Below are 19702 nucleotides of genomic sequence, written 5' to 3' on the forward strand. Positions count from 1 at the left end.
GGAGGCAGCACGTGAGTGCCGCAGGAAGAAAAAGGAGTATGTCAAATGTCTAGAAAACAGAGTGGCTGTGCTTGAAAACCAAAACAAGACACTGATTGAAGAGCTAAAAGCACTTAAGGACCTTTATTGCCACAAATCGGATTAATTTTAGATCCCCATTTTTGGTTTGTTAAAGTGGGAGAAAGACTGGTTTGGTGACAGCCAGAAAGACAAAGTGAACTTTTTATTTTCTAAACATTTCTTTTTTTTCTACGCGCAAAACTGCCTGAAAGCAACTGCAGAATTTAATTCGTCTGTGCTTTGCATTAAACTGTGAATGTTGGAACAACTGCCTCCACTTCTCCCCCCTCCCTCCCTGGCCCCAAGTTATTTTCATCACAGTGCATCCCGAGAGTGAAGAAAAAGAACAGACTCCTTCATCTCCCATCCTCTCCAAGGAATAACAATGCTCGTTTGTGAAGTTATTGAGGGTGGGGGTATTTCATAATGGTTTCAAGAGTTAGTTCTGAGCTCATCTGAATGCCTTAGAGACAGTCACCCCAGCCTCTGCCCTGATGTATTCGGTGGGCCACATGCATAACCAAGGTATGATGCACTGAGGAAGCTATGGTTGCCAAATTGTTGCATGGTTTCAAACATCCATTATCAAACTGTACAGTTACAGCTATGTGGTGGGATGATGCCAAAGGACATGTACTTCAGGTGTATAGGTATGCAGTAGTAGGAATTAAATGAACATATAGAGAAGAGTTAGGGAGAGAGTAGATAGCTCACCTGTACATTCTATCTGGTTTTTTGAAGCTTTTCTATACTGTAAAGATAATAACATTGATTTTCTGGCATTGTTTCATGTATGCAGTCTTATGAATGCACATGAAGAAATCACCAAATACCTTTGATATTCTGATGGGACACGAACTCCTGGTAGAATAGGAACAGTAAAGTTTACAGCTGAAGTTTAGAAGATAGTGACACTAGTATAAAGATTCATTCATTAAAGTGCTACTCTTTTGTTTTGCTCTGTCCAGAGGAGAAATTATCCAACCATTAGCAGAAGCATAGCTGACACAGTATACGCTGGGCGAAGAAAGAAAAACTTACAGCCATCCTAATTATATCATTGAGACACTAGTTCATAAAATTGCCTCTCTCAATACTTTCCAACTTTTCTGTCATGCTTAAAATCTCAATGTGATAGTCTCACAAAGGAGTAAACGTTAACGCTTTTGAGTGCAGATGACACGGTAAAGAAAAATCTTTGTTAAAGGTTCACCTATTGTGTACTTCAACAGTGTGAAAAACACCCAGTGAACTGACTTCTCAGACACTGATAACCCAGGCATGCCAAGTGATTTGAGTAGGACTCTGTGATTTAGGGATCTTCAAAATTTTAGATCAGACCGTGCAAGTTCAAAAAGAAAGCAGCTACCCTTTCCCTAAAATGCTGTGCAAGAATCTTAAGGATAACATAATTGTAGCAACCCCTCAGATAAATGATAGAATTTCCATTGTTTATCAAAATGTATATGATTGCTGGAGAAAAGTTGGCCCTACAGAGTCAGAACGGGATCATTTGGGCTAGAGGACATAATTTATTTTGAATCTCTTATCTCAGTCATTTTGATCTTCGTGTATACAAGCAATTACTTATACAAGCCTAGACATAAAATAAATCTATTCCTGCTAGAGTATTAATGACTAGATCTTCTGAAACGTGATTTTAAAAAACAAGGCATATTTGGGAGATTTTATCAGGTGAGTTGAAGATCTGTAACAACATTAGAAACTAGTTTTATTTAAGAGAACATTCCATGAAAATTAAGAGCAAAGTTTAAATTTAATCCTCACTGTTTTATATAGGGTCAGATAAATTAAAGTCAATTTCTGTTTATATGACATGTCACAAAGTAACATAATTCTTAGAACTGAAAAAGAATTTTTTTAAGCAGCCTTTAACAAGGCCTATTTTATTTGCTAGGCAAACTTGCTTTTCTTCCTACTATTGGTTTAGAGAACAAAGGCATGTGTGTAAACAAAGGCATCTTACACACATCTTTAACATGTGTGTAAGATTTTATGTCTAGATTGTAAGCCGTCTTCGGCAAATTGGATGAGGCAGAATAGAAATCTATAAATTAGGACTGCCATTCTGGAAACACTTTTAATAATCTTCTTTAAAAAATAAGGAGATTCTTGCAAAGATTTGGGAGGACAGATTATGGATAACTTAAATCCACAACATTTACCTGTTTTGAGAGATTGGTTCCCCCCCAACCCCCCAAAACACATTCTGATAAAATCATGAACTCTGTTAATTTTGCAGACATTCAAATATTGCCAGTCTCATTGAAAATCATTGTGTTCTTGGTTTAGGAATTTTTGGAAAAGTTTCTACATGAAGCTGGCTGTTTCTGTGTTAGATAATTTGTTTGAATTGTATCAAAATTATGCAATAATCTAATATTTCCTTAATATAGACAGCATTGGGCGGGGGGGGGATAACAACCGTACTGGAAAATCAACCGCCACTGTTTTGGCATCTGCTGTAATTATGTGAAGTATTTCAGCAGAGAGGCCGCCAGCAGAATGGGTTATTATGGCGCTGACCCTACCCTAGACGTGGCCTTTCCAGGGTTCAATTAGTCTATAAAGGAGGCTCAGTATAGATTGCTTGCTTGCAGTGTTACCTGTATCAGTTGTGATTGTTCTATAGGTAAATTCAGGGTTTTCATTCTGTAATCTTTCACCAGCAATAAGAATACATTTTAGTAAAGTTTTACTTCTACAATACTGAGATATTTGGGCAACTGGCATTCCTTATGTAATATGAATTATGTTTCATTAACCCAAGTACAGAACTGGCACTAGTTTATTGATATGTGATTTACAATTCTAAAAGCCAAAAGAAACAGAAGACAATGCAGAAAACCCCTGATTTTGTATATTGCTAATTTATTGAGTTAAGAGCAAGTCTCTGTTATTCAGCTGTTATACATTTGGCCCCATTGCTGCATAACATAAATTTTGCTAAAAGACAAATTGACAGGCTTAACTGAAAAAGAGGCCTAGAAAGGGCTAGCTCCATTATAGTCATCATACATACAATTGGTTTTAAGTACAGTTTCTATATTTTACACACACACAAAAGTACCATGCAGGCAGTTAAAATATTGCCCAAGGTGCTCTTCTTACAGATATTCTTGGAAAACGCTTATGTATAAAGTATGTACATATATAAAGTATATATACACAGTATATAATCTATAGCTCTGAGAGCTTCTAAGTCAGGAATGCTGAGTATTATAGTATATTGAGGTCAGAAAATAAGTTTTAGTGAGAGTGTGTGTGGTGTGTGTGTGTGTGTGTGTGCGCGCGCACACGCTCAAGGTTTCTTCTCTTCCCCCCCCTCCAGTAATTTGAGCTGCATTATTCTGGCGTTTATTCATATGTTGTATTGTTGTTCACTTATCCATTTTCAGTTATCTTATTTCACTGCAATTTGTATTTTCTTAAGCTGGTGAATTATGAAATGACATCAACTGTTTAAAGCTCCTCTCGTTCCCAAGTTCTTCACTTTGTGCTTTGTCTCTTTGGCAGCTATACACTTAAGGCAAAACCAATTGGAAAACATTTGGGTTATACGAAGGGAACGAATGAGCCCTTTTGCTTTTGTTGTTGTTCACATGTCAGAAAAGGGTTTGCTCAGTTTTTTAAAATTTTGTGTGGTTTTGTAACAGCTTACTCCAGACGTCAGCAATTGTCAGTAGCATTGATTGAATGTGAAAGCACACTTCTGTCCAGACAGGTTTGGTAGTTCTATAGTATCTCAATTTCAGAAACCACATTCTTATCTGAAACTAAATAATTATCAGAAAGGGGAGAACTCTTAGCATCAGCAAGATTGATTATGTCTAAGAGTTGAAACACATGATTTTACAGCTGGACTGTACCACTTCAGACTGCAGGTGGGGAATTGAATGATTGTTCCAACAGGTAAAAAAAATACTACATATACAAAAAAAAATCTGGCATGATGGGGAGAAGGTTCTAGTATAGCTTTCTCCCTCTGGCATCCTACTTTTTAATGTTGTGGGGGGGCTTTTCTACATAAAGGACAAAACATTCACTTCCTCACCTGTAGTCTGAAGTGCAGCCCAGCAGGAAATAGACTTCAGGGTATTAATCATGTGGCTTTGCTCATGCTTGTTGTGAACCTGTTATCTGTATGCATCCCATAACTAATCAACTGACTCTCAGGAGAATCCCCAAAGGAGGCTATTTCAGGGGGAACTGCACAAAGTAGTACCAAAGATTTAGATGTCTTTGTAAGTTAGGAGGATTCTATTCTTTCTAATGCCAGTGGAAATGTGATAGAGGTTAATAATTATAGGAACAATTGTAAGGCAAGAAAAAAAATTAAATGTCAGTGATATTAACTCCATTTTCTAGTTTGTGAATAGAATGGAATATTTCAGGAATTGAATCCTGAGGATAGAAAAGCAACGTATTTCGATTTTTTATGCCTAGTGATGGAGCTACATAACATAACCAGTTTTTTTTAAAGAACAACTGTTTCCCAGTAACAATTGAGATGATTTGACATTAGCTATCACGTTGCATCTTTTAATGTAAAATGGGTTTATTTATATGTAGCATAAACCAGTGGTTGCATATATTATCCCTATGGCCAGATTTTGTTGATCTTCTAAATATAAAAGACACCCCAGTGAGTTCTGAATACACTGAGAAGCACAGCCAGCGTGAGACTGTTGAATAAATAACTAAATGGTGCTGAAATATTAGCAGTCCGCTGCTTTGTGATACATTCAACTTCCATGTTGAACATGACTTCTTTACAAAAAGAGAAATCAGTAGAAAGTAGATCAGAAAGTAATCCCAAATATTTCGACCAGAAATGTATTTTTAAACAAGTATGCAAACTATAGTCCAGGATGAAGAGAGAAATTTTTTAGCACAAATGTATTTTTGGTACTGCACGTGCAGGTCCCTGCCAGCCTGAAGTAAACTTTCATGCCTTTTAAAAGCTTGTTTCTGCCATCAGGAATTCTTGGTTTGTTTTTTCAGAATTGTGATTGTGAATCATTGCACCTTGTTTACATCAGTAATGAATCTCATGGCATCTTCCTGCATGCCCTTGTTCACTTTCTCAGGGTTTGTGTACACGTAACAACATTTCACTGTTTCGTTTCTATATCAAGAGGTATGGAACATTGATTTCTGGGATGACAGGTTAATCTGTAAAGTGTCAGTCAGGGGGATCTGCAGCTTACCTCAGTATAATGAGAAGATAACTATGCTGGGAGAAAGCGAATTTATTTCTGGGTACATGGCTGCCAAAACAAAGTGTCACAGTCCTACGGTCATCATTCACTTCCAGAGTAGTCTGAATGTGATCCAGTAATTCAGACTACTCTGAATTACTGCATACCAACAGTAAGTCCTATAACCGCACAATGAGCCAAAGGCACATCAACACTCTACTTATCTGCAGGTTCTTCCCACTTTAATGCCTCCTCCTGATTGACCTGTAGATCATGTAAACAAATCAGAGATGGGTGAAAGCTTAAGAAGAGTTTGTTTCGAAATAACTGATTGTGAAAACAAGCATTTGCTGTCCTTAAGAGAATACCATACGAGAGTCAGTTGCTTGAGCCTCAGCCAGATGTTTTAATAGGAGGGACAATAGAATGAAACAGGAGAATAAAATAATTTGGGTTGTAATCAGAAAGGCCATGATGAATAATTGAAGGATAGTTTAAAAACGTTTTCTACAAGTTGTACTTTATCCAGGTGCCACTCCATAGTTGTGTAATACAATTATTCCTACTTTGAAATAAAAAGAAGCTGAATGTAACAGCCTCAAATGCATTTACAGTATGACTCCTTCATATATATCAACGTTCTGGTTTGAGGAGCAATGTAAGCATCTTCTTCTGTCAAGTTCCCCCCTGATGCATTTGGGTATAAGTTTTCACAGTAAGAATTTGCAGTGCAGAATTGCTTTAGAATAATGTGGGAAGTTTCTGGAGCGGGGATGGCTATGTTATTTTCATTTAATGAAATTCACCTCCCCACATTTTGGATTCTTTACCCAAAACAATCAGCACAAAACAGGGTATTGAACTTTTTTAAAAAGTTTTCTCTTCAAATTAAATTACTAAGCAGAGAAATATGGACTAGACATGGATTAAGTTAATTTGAGAATTCCCTATTTCCTTGAAACATCCCTGTTTTAATTTCGTAATTTATCCTTTTGTGCTTTGTTTTTAATGTACTGAGTTATACTGCATTTTATTAACGTTATGTACATACTAACTGCTTTGTGTTTCAGAATGCTAGTAATTGCTTTGTATATTAAAGTGATCCTTGTGAATTTGTGAATTATTGTCATAAAAGTGCTTTTTCTTACTGTAAAATTTGTGGTATAAACTGTCATAACACCCTTTTTACACATTTATGTGCAGACACATAAACATGCTTTTAAAATCTTTTTGAAGTCTCTTTTTTAAGAGAGGGAGTAATTTATTTGGATGTCTTGGCTTTAGCAAAAGTTGCCAAGTAGTCAAGTTAGGAGTAAAATACAAACATAAAAGCACTTTTGATCAGGTAACTATGTACATATTGTTCCTATTTTGCTAATGGAAAACTGAGACTGAGTTTCACATGAACTTTGTGGAAACCATAGCCATGGCCATTTTCTTCCTAGCCTCCCAGTGCCAAAGACATTTTGAGCACCATTACTGAAATGTACAGTCATATAATAGTGTTTATAAGGATTGCTCTCAGTTGACACAAAGAAGTAAGACTCAACAGTGAATAGACTCTCCAGTGCAGCTCAAACCAAGCACATGCCTTAGGTTGTGCTCCACCACGTACAGATTTGGGTGGAATGGATTCTTCTTAAGGCTAGAGAAATGGAACGCAGAATGAGTGAATTGACTGAGGTCTAAAGTACAACGAGACCCTTTCAAAACCTGTCGTTTTAAACAGTTACTCTTGATACTGGCTATTGTGTTCACCATAGAAAGCAATATATGACCACCTTTGAATATTTGTTAACCATGGTTACATGTACAGAGGTTTTCCTGGCAAAATATAAATTTGATTTCAAGTAGTGCTTTCCTGTCTAGAAAAATTTTGTGGAATCCCAAAGCACCCTGCTGGGCAGGGAAGTGTCTCCCACCGAGGTAAGGAATGTTGTATACCTCTTGCTAGAACCTTGTATGAGAAATTGTACATTTCCAGCTAGCAGCTACATATGGATATTTGCAAATCACCCAAAAGAAGATTAAGAAGTCAATGGAGTAAATTTGTATAGTTCCATCTTTCTGATAATAGATCCATTGAATGGGATATTCATCAAGCATATATTTTCAAAATATTTCTGTACAGGCTGGACAAATTCCTGCTCTGATGGCATTGTGGGCATCCTCTTTAAATATAAGCACAACCTCTTGGTCTATTGTTTCCTCATGAAGACCTAGGATGAAAGTGAGAAGTTGTTCTTTTAGACCAGTTCTATTGATGTAGGGATCTCCAAATCCAACATCTGTAAGGGAAATACCAAGGAAAAACTAAGGTGCATCTGTACTCATTGGTTGTAATATGCATACGTATTCATCAATCCTAGAGGGAAACGGGCTTACTGATACGTCTTAATTTGGTGGTAGGGGAAGATAGATTCTTCTGTTGTAAAATAGTTGTTTATTGAAAATCTTTCAAAATCTTGAAAGTGGATAGGGGAGGAAAGGGGTTTGGGGGGGGCTGTGCAATTTCGCTTCCTCACAAGATTTTTCAACTGTTTTCAGGGGTGTGTTTTTCCCACAGGGAAAGAGGTGTGTTTATTGCCTCTGGTTATAACAGGTACTAAAATTCTATGTTCTTTTACTCAGGAAAAAATTGGGCAAATGGTAACAGGTAATTTATTACGAGACTTTTATGATTTACAAAGTAAATTTGACTGTCTTCCTTTATTGTATAAGCCTATACGGTATGACATTGTTGGACTAAACTCATAAAGATGCCCAAGTTCTCATTAACTGTAGTAATTTATTGATGGAATTAGTATCCTGCCTTTTACCACAAACCTCCAGGCAGCTTATACAAGAAATAAAACAGTAACATGGTGTCAAAAAAAAGTAAAAACACAGAAAACTTTAAAAAGCTAAAATAATTAAAAGGACCTCAAATACTATTAGATGCATGAGAGAACAGGTGGAACCTCTCCTGGCACGTCAAAGATAACAGATGGCACCAGGCGAATATATACCTAGGGGGCGAGTTCTAGAATTTCTATAAAAGCCCTTCTGGTCACCTGCCTGACCTTAGAAGGGAGAGGTACATCCAGAAGAGTCTCAAATGAAAATGGTAGGTTCACATGGAAGAAGGTAGTTTAGGTAGCCCAGACCCTGGCTATTTAGGGCTTCAACAGCACTGTGAATTGAGCTTGGATGAAGAACCAGTGAAGCCTTGAGTGCCATTGTTTGGTAGAAAGGCAGGGTACAAATCAAATAAGGGGGTAATCCTATGGGGATAGGAAGCTGCCTCCAAACTTGGAGTCAACTACATATTCCATGCAGGGTGGTCAGAGCACGGAGGGGATCTTTGCTTCCGTACTCTGGCCACCCTGCATTTGTGGCTAGATGGCCGGGGGGCGGGGGGGAGGCACATAGGAAGCGCTGTACTGGGCCTCCTGAGGTCCCTGCCCCTGGGAATGCCCCCTTCCCATTCTGCACTGCTCTTACGAGCGCGAAGCCTAGGATGGTCTGTGCCACCTATGAGGCAGCGGGGGTGGGGAGGCACATAGGAAGCGCTGTACTGGGCCTCCTGAGGTCCCTGCCCCTGGGAATGCCCCCTTCCCATTCTGCACTGCTCTTACGAGCGCGAAGCCTAGGATGGTCTGTGCCACCTATGAGGCAGCGGGGGTGGGGAGGCAGCTCTCGGGGAGGCAACCTCAGAGTCTGGGCTCCAAGGTCGGTTCCCAAAAACTAACTAATCCTATGGCCATCTAGCCACTGTCTAGCAGCCATAGGATTGCACCCTAAATAAGACCTTTTAGCATGCTCACAGCAGTCTGCCAGTTAATGATCTGCACCAGCTGAAGTTTCCGATTGCTTTTAAAAGGCAGCCTCGCATACAACACATTACAGTAATCAAGCCTCAATGTTTCTAGAGCATGGATAACTGAACCCAGGTCATTTTTTTTCCAAGAAGTCGGGCAGGTGGCACATCCACCACAGGCTTTTCATCCATATTTGGATTGGTTTCCTGCTCCACTGGCCCTGTTAGAATTCATCAAACTGGATTGTGTGAATGAATTTGGTTTAAGGGAACAGTAAGAAGACCTGTTCAGGCAGAATCAAGCCACTGCTAAATAATGGGCGAGAAGGAAAACTTCTCATCATTCCCAGCCTGGGCTTTCTGCCTCTGTTCTGACTCAGTCCTTGGAGGAGCCTCACCTTCCCCTTTCTCCAGCCTCTGACTTTTCATTCCAAAAAGAAATGCAATACAACGCATGCCATACAACTTTTAAAATGTTACACAGATTTCCCGCCTTTTCACGATTTAACATCTAGAATTTCTGGTTGCAGAGTTGGAAACCTTTCTGTAAAGAATTCCAGGTACCTTCATGATAAATGTCAAAGGTTTCCACCTTCTATGTATATACGTGCCCCTGTAACTGGATCCAGAGAGAGCCGAGTAGGACACTGAGCAGTGTTTGTCCATATAGCTTAATTAAAAATGTATTTTTTCTTTCCAGCAAACCCTACTTCCAAGTCTTTAGGATACATAATACCACCGAAAAAATATTAAGTTGTTCTGAAGCCTCGCAATCTGAACTAGACACAGAGAAAGATTTAAAAGAATTAATTAGAGCCAACTCCCTACCTATTCCAATCCCGTGTCTCTTACCCAAGGGAGCTTCCCCCACTACTCCGTCCTGCCACTAGTCTTCCAAATGTTCTCCCTTTTTCATGCCGTCTTCTCACACCAAGCAAGCGCCCTTTTGACATCACCTGTAGAGAACTGAGGATATCACATCAGTGTTGGGCTGAAGACTACTGACAGAAATAAAGCAAAGGAACAATTCCAATAATCAGTCAACCCAACCTAGTGTCCTCCAGATGTGTTGGACTACAAGTCCCATCACCCCATCACCATGGCCAATGGTCATGCTGGCTATGGATGATGAGAGGTGTAGTCCAGCACACGTGGAGGGCACCAGGTTGGGGAAGGGTGGGTTTAACCATTTATGTGGCACTAGCAATAGAATCACAGTTTTGCATTGTTGCTTCTAACCCCCCCCCCCCCCACTAATCTAGGCACAATCCTATCTGGATATTTGCCAGCCTCCGAAATCCGAGGCTGCTGTGAAGTATGGAGGAGATCCTCTCCTCTATTCTCTGGCCGCCCGGTATTTTTGCCTAGATGGGTGATTTTGCCTAGACAGGGAGGGGGAGGGAAGGGGCCTGGAGTCCCAATAGGAAGCTGCGTAAAGCAGCTTCTGAAGTCCCCTCCCCGCCCACAGAACTGCCTCCCTTTTCCTGTCTCCATGCTACATTTCCAGGCCTGGAGATGTAGCCGGTGTGGAAAGAACCGTGCTGTAATACAAGCGGGAGGAGCGGGGGGGCGGGTTCCCAGAAACCAAACAATCCTATGGCCCTCAGTGTCTAGTGGCCATAGGGTTGCTCCCTCCAGTATTCTGGGTTTACTGTTCCTTAGTAGCTCGCCTACAATGATTGTCTTGACCAATCTTTTAAATGGATTAGGACTATACCAAAAGTTGTTTTTTTTCCTTCACTGTCAACACTTGAGGATTTCTTCAATTATTGTACCAGTTAGCCAAGTAGAAAGCTGACCAGCTAATTCATTGTCTCCAAGCAAGCAAGCAAGCAAAGTGGTTTGTTCTCCATAATCTAATAAAAAATGTCCTTAGTGACTATCACAATCTTTTTCCTTTCATTTACAGAGCAATTCTGATTTGCTGTTTCTCTGTGGGGATGGTAAACTGAAGTGCCTCATCTTGAGATGTTCTGAAACCCATCCTTCAAACAGTATAATGCATTTAATGCCAGTGGGAAACAGAAGCAAAATGTCAGTACTCTGAATCTAATTGGATTTTTCACTTACATGGAGCCAAAATGTCTGGTGCTTCCTCAACTGCAGCTCTAGCCATGATTTTCCTTACTAATTATTCAGGGTTATAATTTGTATGGTCTCGGTTACCACCATCAGAATGATTAAAATAAGCAGGAGGGGCTGGTGGAAAGATTGAGGGTGCAATCCTATGCATGTTTAGATGGGAAAAAGCCCTATGACTCTCAGCATGCACCAGCCAGCTATGGCTGGCTGGGTCACGCTGGGAGCTGTAGCCCTTTATTCCATCTAAACATGCATTGGATTGCACCTTAAGGTAAATTCTTCTGTCCACATATACCATTGGGGGAGCGGGGACACAAGCTGTCAAGCATTCACAATGAAACAAATCACAGATCTCCCTTCTGGACTTTCCGCTGTGCTTTGAAGATATGCACATCATTATTAGCATCATAGAACACCTCCTGGACTGAAAAAAGCCCTCTCAGCATCGTCAAGAAGTTCTGGTCCCGCTGATACCGGAGGCGGCACGACAGCAGAATCACAGTCTTGTCAGAGCAGAGATGGTCCAGCGTTTGAAGAAGATCCGCAAACGTTTCTTCCAGGTAAACAATGTCTGCGCCCAAGATAAAGTCATAACTTCCTGGAGAGAAGCTTGCCAAATCTCGTCCCCAAGTCAATTCCTTGACCGCTGCTCTTGGCTGGAGGTCAGCAGGTAAATTCGCTTGTACATTTGACTCGAGTAATGCCAAGGCGGCCTTCCTGTCTGTAATTGTAACATGAGCACCTAGCCCAAAGGAAGAGAGAAGGGTGTAAAGGCAAATTGCTGCTATCTAGCACAAATTGCATGATGCACAGCTGATTTTCCAAATGTATAAAACCATTTTCAGTATCAATTCATTTGTAAGCTGGAATTTGGAATCATTCTTAAAGTATTATTTATGGTCATTGCCCGGCCATGTCATTCAGCCAAACTGTAGAAAGCAAAAACTGTTCTAATATATTCAAGCAAAAGTAAGGTCCACTTAAAATTTTGAGAAAAATTTAGAATTAAATACAGCAGAAAGGAAATCTAGATCTGTGACATGCCCAACAGACAGATATTACTGTTGTATTAAATGTTACAGTGTTTATTATAAGCCTTTAAACTGGGAACCACAATGGGTGGAGTAACCAAGTTGTGAGGGGTTTGTTTATTCCAAGCTCAGTCAAAGGATAAGCCAACCATCCTCTGCAAAGCCTTGGAAGGATTTGCATCATGAAAGGCAGGATATAAATAATTATAGTACATTAAGAAAATACTCTCAAGACTTAAGCATGGAAGACCACTGTAAAATTATTAAATATTACTTAAAAGCTGAGGACAATAAATTGAACACTGACTTTTTAGAATATACCTACTGGAAGACTGAAAAGGTTAAATACTATAAAAACTGGAGCCTTGGTAAGGCTGGAAAATAAACATGCCTGCTATGGCCCTATGCGCCCACCTGCTAATAATTAAAGTGATTAAAGGCCCAATCCTATACAGGTTTATATAGAAAAAAGTCCTACAACTCCCAGCATGCCCCAACCAGCCATGTTGACTGCAGCATGCTGGGAGCTGTAGGACTTTTTTCCTGTCAAAACATGCATAGGATCTGGCCCTAATGCTCTGTAATGAACACACACACACACACACACACACACCTCAAAGCAGTGCAAATCAGAATCACTGTCAGAGAGTGAAATGAACTTAACAGGCCACATTCGCCTGTTTCTAAAGAGAAACTTACCAAGTAAGGCAGCTACAATTCCCAGCAAGCCTGTTCCAGCTCCTAACTCAATCACCAAGCGTCCTTGTAGATCGATACTTCCCATCTCTAAGAAAGTGCACAAGACCACAGCCTGGGCCAGGAGGTGCGGGGGGGAAAGAATCTGTTTTAAAAGAATGCTGATTTGGGTAACACCAGACTACAGTCTTATTCACATAGGTCACATGAGAAGATTGCAACAAAAGAAAAAAAGTAAAGGACTTCGATGAGATGCCATTAACACGCATGCAAGCCAGAATTTTATTGAGACCTGTCTGTGGCATTTCTAAACGCACACACACTCAGGGAGGTTGTTTGGGGTTTTGTTATTAAAAGTGGAAATCAAGATGTTCCCAACTGAAATGAGAATTCAGTTGCAATTTCTTTTAATTTCTGACTCACATTAGACAACAACCCACTGATAGTCTAACTAAAACTAGAGAAAATACATACTGAAGAACAGAATCTAGTCTCCTTAGTACAAAAGGATTACTAAGGAGCACAAATGTTTGGCTTCTCATAAATTTCTCTTCGTCAGGAAGGTTAGCTGCCAAGTTAGAAGTCAAATCTAGATAATAAAGGAGCACATCCAATGCAATTTTGTATCCCTGAATAGATAGCTCCAAGATTGCACTTTGATATAGCATGCTTAAATGTCGGCAAGTTTGAAAGATTACCTTATTTCAATAAGTTTCAAGAAAGACTTTCCTGTGTTTAGATTCAAGCCAACAGCTGTCCTGGACAGTGACTCTGCAAAATTCCACATCACTTGCAACACTGCATCTGTGGAAATTGTTTAACCAGTATCTATGATTGCCTTCTGACACAACATATAAGGGGTGGGGTCTGGAGGCTTTTAAAAATCATGAATATTGGTCCAGTTCTCTTTTACCACCAAAAACGACAGACATTTTCTTTGCCAACAAGTAATTTGGAGATGACAAGGAAAGTAGTTTCTTTGACACGCACCATAGGCAAGAATTTCCAGTGGGTAGCCGTGTTAGTCTATTGCAGCAAAAACAAAAACAAGTACAGTTCATACAAATCTGTTGAAGTGACATATCCTTGATATTGTATTACACTGCTGTTGGTGCCTGGAAGTTACTTACTATTTTGAAAAAAAAATGCAGTTTTGATCTGAATCATAAAGATTATTGTTATGGCTGAAGGCCAAAGCAAATATGTTATCTAAGATTATTATGTATATTGGGCCATCACTGAGCATTTGTCCTTCACTGTTCTGGTACAAGTGTCCTTGTGCTTCCCATACATAATACTTGTTTCTCCTGAAATTGCAAGTTCAGAGGTGTGTCAACCCCCTTAATAAGCGATTAATTTATACAGTTGTCATGTGGGTATGCATTCTGAAACATGTTATATGGTTTGCAAATTTAAAAAGGCGGGATAACTTTAAGACAGGACCATGTTTAGCTTCTGCTAAAATAAATTAGCAGAGGAAATTAACAGAATAGCCCAATGGATGAACAAGCGCAACGGCACAAACTAACCTTTTTTAAAAAGGAAAAAAAAAGGGAAAAAAGCCCAATAATAAAGAAGGCATGAGAATGACCAGGAAGAGGGGGAGCACAAGACTTCTGTCCAAACCAATCACAGGAAGATTTGGCAACTTTTTAATGAGTTAGGAGCTTTTATTTTTATGTATTTATTTATTTAGTACATTTCTATACCACCCAATACCAAAGCCCTCTGGGCAGTTCACAATTAAAACCATAAAATACAAGACAATATTTTTGAAAAACAAAACACAATGAGGAATAACAATAGTACCACCTTAACATTTGTATAGCACTTTGAAATGCTGAAAGTGTTTCACGTGCATTATCTAGTTGCAGTCCTCACAACGACCCTGTAATGCAATCTTCCCCAACCTTGTGCCCTCCAGATATTTTGGATTAAAACTCCCATCATCACTGACCATTGGCTATGCAGGCTGGGGCTGATGGGAGTTGCAATCCAAAACACCTGGAGGGCACCATATTGGGGAAGGATGCTGTAAGGTAAGTCACCATTATCCCTTATATTACAGTTGGGGAAAGGGGTACTGAAGCTGAGAGATAGTGGCTTGCCTAAGGCTAACTAGTGAGTTCATGGCAGAGGTGAGATCTGAACCAAGTTCTTTGAGCCACTGCACCAGGCCAGCTCAGGAACTGGAATGCAAACTCTAGCAGAAACATAGGGTATCCCACCCTGCATGGGATACTCAGCAGCCCCTGAGTTCAGAGGCTGCCGACTATCTGGATAGGAGTGCGCCCTTAGAATGGGGTATGCTGGCTTATGTCAAGGCAACTTTTTAAAAAAGGTGGTAAAGGCAAAAACTCAGGCCCAAACGTTTAAGATTGCAGTGCAAGGTAGATATTAAATATGTGGAGCATTTCCTTACAAATTTGCAAAATGGCTGGGTTTCAACCTCAGCGTACAATACCAGTCTCTCAAAACGACTATCTTTGAAGATCATCAATTCAGCATGCAGAGAACATCAGTAGAGGATTTTATCAGTTTCTCTCATATCCAAAGAATAGTTTAAGCAAGACCATCACAAATACACATGAAAATATTTCATAAGGCTGCAGTCCTAAACATACTAGGGAGAACACAGCGCTTTTCAGACAAAAAAAATAAAATAACATTTTATACGTAAATTACGTGGGAGGAAAGACCAGTGAACTCGGTGAACCTTGCTTTTGAGTAAACATGCACAGGATCAAGTTACAACAGTGTTGAAGAACTGCCAGGATAGGATGGGAGGGGCTGAAGGGGGTTATATCAGGCTGGGGATGATGGGAATTGCCGTCCAACCCATCTCAAGGCCACCAGGTTGAGGAAGGCAGGTTTATACTGAGAAAACATTCCCAAGTCCTCTATCTAGATGACTTGCGTGAGCAGGATGCTATCATTCTGGCAGTTTGGATATGAATTTGGTGTCTTCTTTCTTTTCAATTGAGGGCAATAATTCACCTAGTTAAGGCTAAGGGGGCACCAAAGACAGAGTGGGTCCTTGTTCTTGAAGGGTCTTGCCCAATGGGCAAGTGGCTCCAATGTCAGTGGGCCATGAAGCTGCTCTGGGTTTCAGTCAGAGCCGGTCAGAATTCTAAAGGACATATCCAAGGTGCTGAACCTTTTGGGGAGTTCAGCACCTTGGACAGATCCTTTAGTTTTCTAACTGGTTCTGATTGAAACCTGGTGGGGATTCACCACCCCACTGACATTGGAGCCACCAGCCCCCACCGATCTTGTCCAGCTTCCTTCTCAGTGAGGCCTGGCAACTGCCTCCACCTTGCTGCTGTCTGGAGCTATTGATGGTCCCAGGCTCAATTCGGCTCAAAGGAAGAAATGAACATGATACACACCGCATCCCATACCACAGCAGCTACGCCCATTTGATTCCAATTCTGCTTGATCTGGATGGTGCGGTTGGCAAAGCTGTACGTAGAAGAAGATTTATGTAACTTCTGCATCCCCCATAGAGCAGTTTCGTCGTAAGGAACCAAGGCCATCTCCTTGCCTATCAAGGGTTGCGTACAGGGTTAAAGAGGAGGTCTATGGGAAATTCCAGCCACGAGAGCCAACTCAAGCTTCGCCCACTCTCCACAGGTCACTTATTCCGATTTCTAGCTTGCTCCATCCCAAAGGCCTCAGGTTGGTGACTGAAATGCAAAATATTCACACTGAGAATCTATCTTTCAATTTGACCTCAGATATGAAAGCCAGGCTAAATACAAAAAAAAAATGGTGCTTCATAAAGATACTCAGCTTTGGCAACTGTCCAGAAGACACTTTTCCCAGTACGGGCCGAGTCTCTGGTTTTGAGTGGTATTTGGCACCCTGTGGACATTGTGCAAAGCTACACAGCCTGCACCAGGAAGAACAGCTGTTCTTCCATCATGGGCTGAGTCCCTGCCATCTACATCCCCACTATTATCACCAATCTCAGATTGGAGAGAACAGTGGGAATGCCCTGGTGGGAGGGATCCCCCAGGGGCAGGGCTTGGAGGCTGAACCCCATCACTAGAAAAACCCCAGGATGGTCCGCAGGTGGGACTGGAGAAGCTGGCAGTCCAGGTGAGGTCCATATGCCAGAGGTTCTGCACCATTGTAGTACAGGAATACAGCTATACAGGGATGGTATTTAGGGGCTCTGTAATGACCCCAATGCTTCTTGCATTAAGAACATAAGACAAACTCTGCTAGTGGTGTTGTTAAGCCTAAAATCATGCATTTGTGAAACCTGGCACACATACATTGACTGATACTAAACATTCTTTTTTAATATATGGATCCCAGTAAGCAATGCTCCCTGGGAGGCCGGAGACTGACACACGTGCTGCTCTGTCTTCTAGTCCAAAAGCCAGGACGTTTCCTATCATGTGCCACATGTTCGCAACCTCAGCCCTTGGCCAATCTCTGTGGGCCCATGGAATCACTTTTCCCAGCCACCCAGATGACCAGCCATCAGCTGGGTAGTGGGGAGCAGATTGCTGTTTCAGTGGGGAAGCAGCCAGGGTGGGATGAAGAGGTTTCAGCCTCGCCACTCCTACCCAGTGATTCTGACAAAGACAGCTGTTTCCCCATTATTAGCAGCAAGGAAACAGAGACCTTGATCTTGCGGGGAGAAAGACTGCTAGGGTGGGGAAGAGGGTGCCTGTGTATGTCTATAGGAGTGTATGTATGTACATATGGCTGTGTGCACATCAGTATGTTTGTGTATGTGCATGCATGTGACAAACTGGTATGCCTGCATCTCCACCCCTATAAGGTAGGACAGGTTGCAAGACACTCTTTGTCTATTTTTCTCAGAAGCAGCCTGCCACCACCCACATATTAACAGCCCTGACTGAATATTAATCTTCAATAACTCATAAACCAGGATATATGGGATACGGAGATGGGCCCATTTTTCAGAGCCTCCTTTAACCTCCTTAACAACCAGGTTAGCGTGTTTGCCAAGCAGCCCAGTGCAGGGATAGTCCAACTTTCAGGCTAGGCAAGAGAATCAAATCAACTCCAGTTTCCAATTCAATATAGTTATTAAATACCTAGGCAAAGAGAAGTTAAGAAATAGTCTGTTGCTTTAAAAATAAAATGAAACCTCAAACTAGCTCACTAGCACTCATTTATCAGGATTCTAACAGTAACTTACCCAAATCCTTCACAAGTAGGGGAAGGGATGAGACCCACACCTAGGATTCCTGGCATAGCTAGGCTGATGTTGCCTCTTTGCTTTCCACACAAAGACAAAAGAAAATCTCAAAGACCCAAAGTAATATTATGTGACTGGACAGTTCCCAGGGAAGGAAATTCAAACTGACTAATAAATAGCCTAGGAGGATCTGGTCATGTATCCTCCAGGTGATTTCTACAGGTGATTCCTCCTTAACATAAGCTGAGTCAGCCTGGAAGGAATATACAAGTACAGTTCTTGGGATCTATCACATGCCTGGTATGTTCTTTGTTCAAAAATATTTTCAGGAAGGGGGGGTAGGTTTGGTTTGTCATAGCATGTGTACATGGGCATACAGGGTGCAACCCTCAAGTAGAGCACCTGCTTTGCATGTAGAAGGTCCCGAGTTCAATCCCTGGCATCTCCAAGGAGGACTGGAAAAACTCCTGCCTGAAACTCTGGGGAGCCACTGCCAGTCCGTGTTGACAGTACCGGACTAGATGGACCATGGGTTGACTCTGTGTAAGGCAGTTTCTTATGTTCCTCTTTCGCCCACTCCTGCCATATATGATTCATAATGCTGGATGTGGATTTTTAGCACAGTCTACACCCAGAGATATGGGAAATAGGCTTATATAGCCCTGCAGAAATCACACGGTTTTGCACGTAATCAGTTTATATAAATCCTATCCAGGGCCAGCCCTGCCATGTAGCTTAACGCAGCACCTGCAAGTGATGGCAGGGCTAGGGGGAACTTGCCTAATCCCCATGCAAAGCCCTCTAAACTAGTGGCCATAGCACCTTGTGCCAGAAAATCCCGTAAGTTAGCTATGCGCTGTGTGTGGACTTATGGAACCCCCTGTCACAGGAAGGGGTGAGTGGTCTCTCATTGTTCTTATTTCTTTCTTGCCTCTAGCTTATATGTTGGCACAACAACCCAGTGAGGTAGGTGGTCAGAACTGCAATGCAACAGACAGGGGCGCTAGAGAAGGAGCTTCCGCCGTCTCTTGCTCTCCGCACCAGGATTGGACATAGAGGGCGGACGTGCGCTGGTGTGGTCCAATGGCAGCGGCGGGCTCGTCTCCCCCCCCCCCGTTTTTCCCCTCGACCCCGCCTTTTCTCTGGTTAATCCTTGAGATTCCTTCGCGACCTTCATGCAGGGGCACCTGCTCCTCTCCCTCCCCCCCCTTGCCAGGTTACCAAGGGGCGGCGCTCCTCCCCCTCTTCGCTCAGCGGCGCTGCGTCGGGGAAGACCCTTCTCTCCTCTCGGGAACCAAACTTCCCCTGGCACGTGAGCGCGGAAGCTCCGCGCGGAAGCCGGCGCAGCAGGACGATAGAGATAGAAAATGTAGAGCGGTACCCAGTCTAAACTTCCGGTAAGACGTGAAAGGGGGGTGGTGGTGGTGGTGGTGGGGAGCAAAGCCTCCGTTATTCTTTATGGATGTCGGATGGAGTCGCTCTCCTCTGACCTCTCTAAGGTTTTTTTGTTTTTATGAAAACGATCCCTTCGCTTTTGCCTGGGAAGTAGGAAGCCAGTTCACTGTCAGACGGCAAGTGTCATCAGGCGTTGAGGATGGGTGACTCTGCTTAGTAGGACTGCAGCTCCAATCAA

At 41.7% G+C, this 19702-nt stretch overlaps 2 protein-coding genes and 1 long non-coding RNA gene across 8 annotated transcripts in view; 2 read left to right on the plus strand and 1 right to left on the minus strand.

Annotated features, from left to right (window-relative positions):
* CREB1 (cAMP responsive element binding protein 1) overlaps positions 1 to 6511 on the plus strand; it is a 67528-nt gene extending 61017 nt beyond the window's left edge. For all 4 annotated transcript variants that reach the window (XM_084818769.1, XM_084818759.1, XM_084818741.1 and 1 more), the window contains one exon: positions 1 to 6511. In XM_084818769.1, coding sequence (XP_084674895.1) covers positions 1 to 145 — 145 coding nt within the window. In that variant the 3' untranslated portion in view covers positions 146 to 6511.
* Positions 6158 to 19379, minus strand: METTL21A (methyltransferase 21A, HSPA lysine). Of its 2 annotated transcripts, none has more exons than XM_084818784.1 (5): positions 19291 to 19379; positions 16280 to 16576; positions 12894 to 13005; positions 10912 to 11905; positions 6158 to 9072 (listed from the first exon to the last, which is right to left on the minus strand). In XM_084818784.1, the coding sequence occupies exons 2-4, from the start codon at positions 16424 to 16426 to the stop codon at positions 11508 to 11510; spliced, it is 657 nt and encodes a 218-aa protein (XP_084674910.1). In that variant the 5' UTR covers positions 16427 to 16576; positions 19291 to 19379; the 3' UTR covers positions 6158 to 9072; positions 10912 to 11507. The 2 variants fall into 2 exon arrangements, with proteins under 2 accessions (XP_084674910.1, XP_084674919.1); XM_084818793.1 differs by lacking the exon at positions 6158 to 9072 and adding an exon at positions 9908 to 10047 and having other exon boundaries at positions 11580 to 11905.
* Positions 19203 to 19702, plus strand: part of LOC146358739 (uncharacterized) — a 25327-nt gene continuing 24827 nt past the window's right edge. The window contains exon 1 of one of the 2 annotated variants that reach the window (XR_014785582.1): positions 19203 to 19466. This is a non-coding gene — a long non-coding RNA (uncharacterized LOC146358739). The remainder of the gene's footprint in view (positions 19467 to 19702) is intronic. The other variant, XR_014785581.1, reaches the window with a different exon arrangement.

Source organism: Heloderma suspectum, chromosome 1 (genome assembly GCF_057233095.1).
Source record: "Heloderma suspectum isolate Gila_16-S chromosome 1, 16-S_ref, whole genome shotgun sequence".
NCBI lineage: Eukaryota > Metazoa > Chordata > Lepidosauria > Squamata > Helodermatidae > Heloderma > Heloderma suspectum.

Excerpts from the sequence above, each read along its gene's own strand:
- METTL21A (XM_084818784.1), bottom strand. The coding sequence starts at position 16,426 with ATGGCCTTGGTTCCTTACGACGAAACTGCTCTATGGGGGATGCAGAAG. Across the intron at positions 13,006-16,279 it reads CTGCTGTGGTATGGGATGCG|GCTGTGGTCTTGTGCACTTT; the intron begins GTGTGTATCATG and ends CTCCTGGCCCAG. Across the intron at positions 11,906-12,893 it reads AATTGTAGCTGCCTTACTTG|GTGCTCATGTTACAATTACA; the intron begins GTAAGTTTCTCT and ends CCTTTGGGCTAG.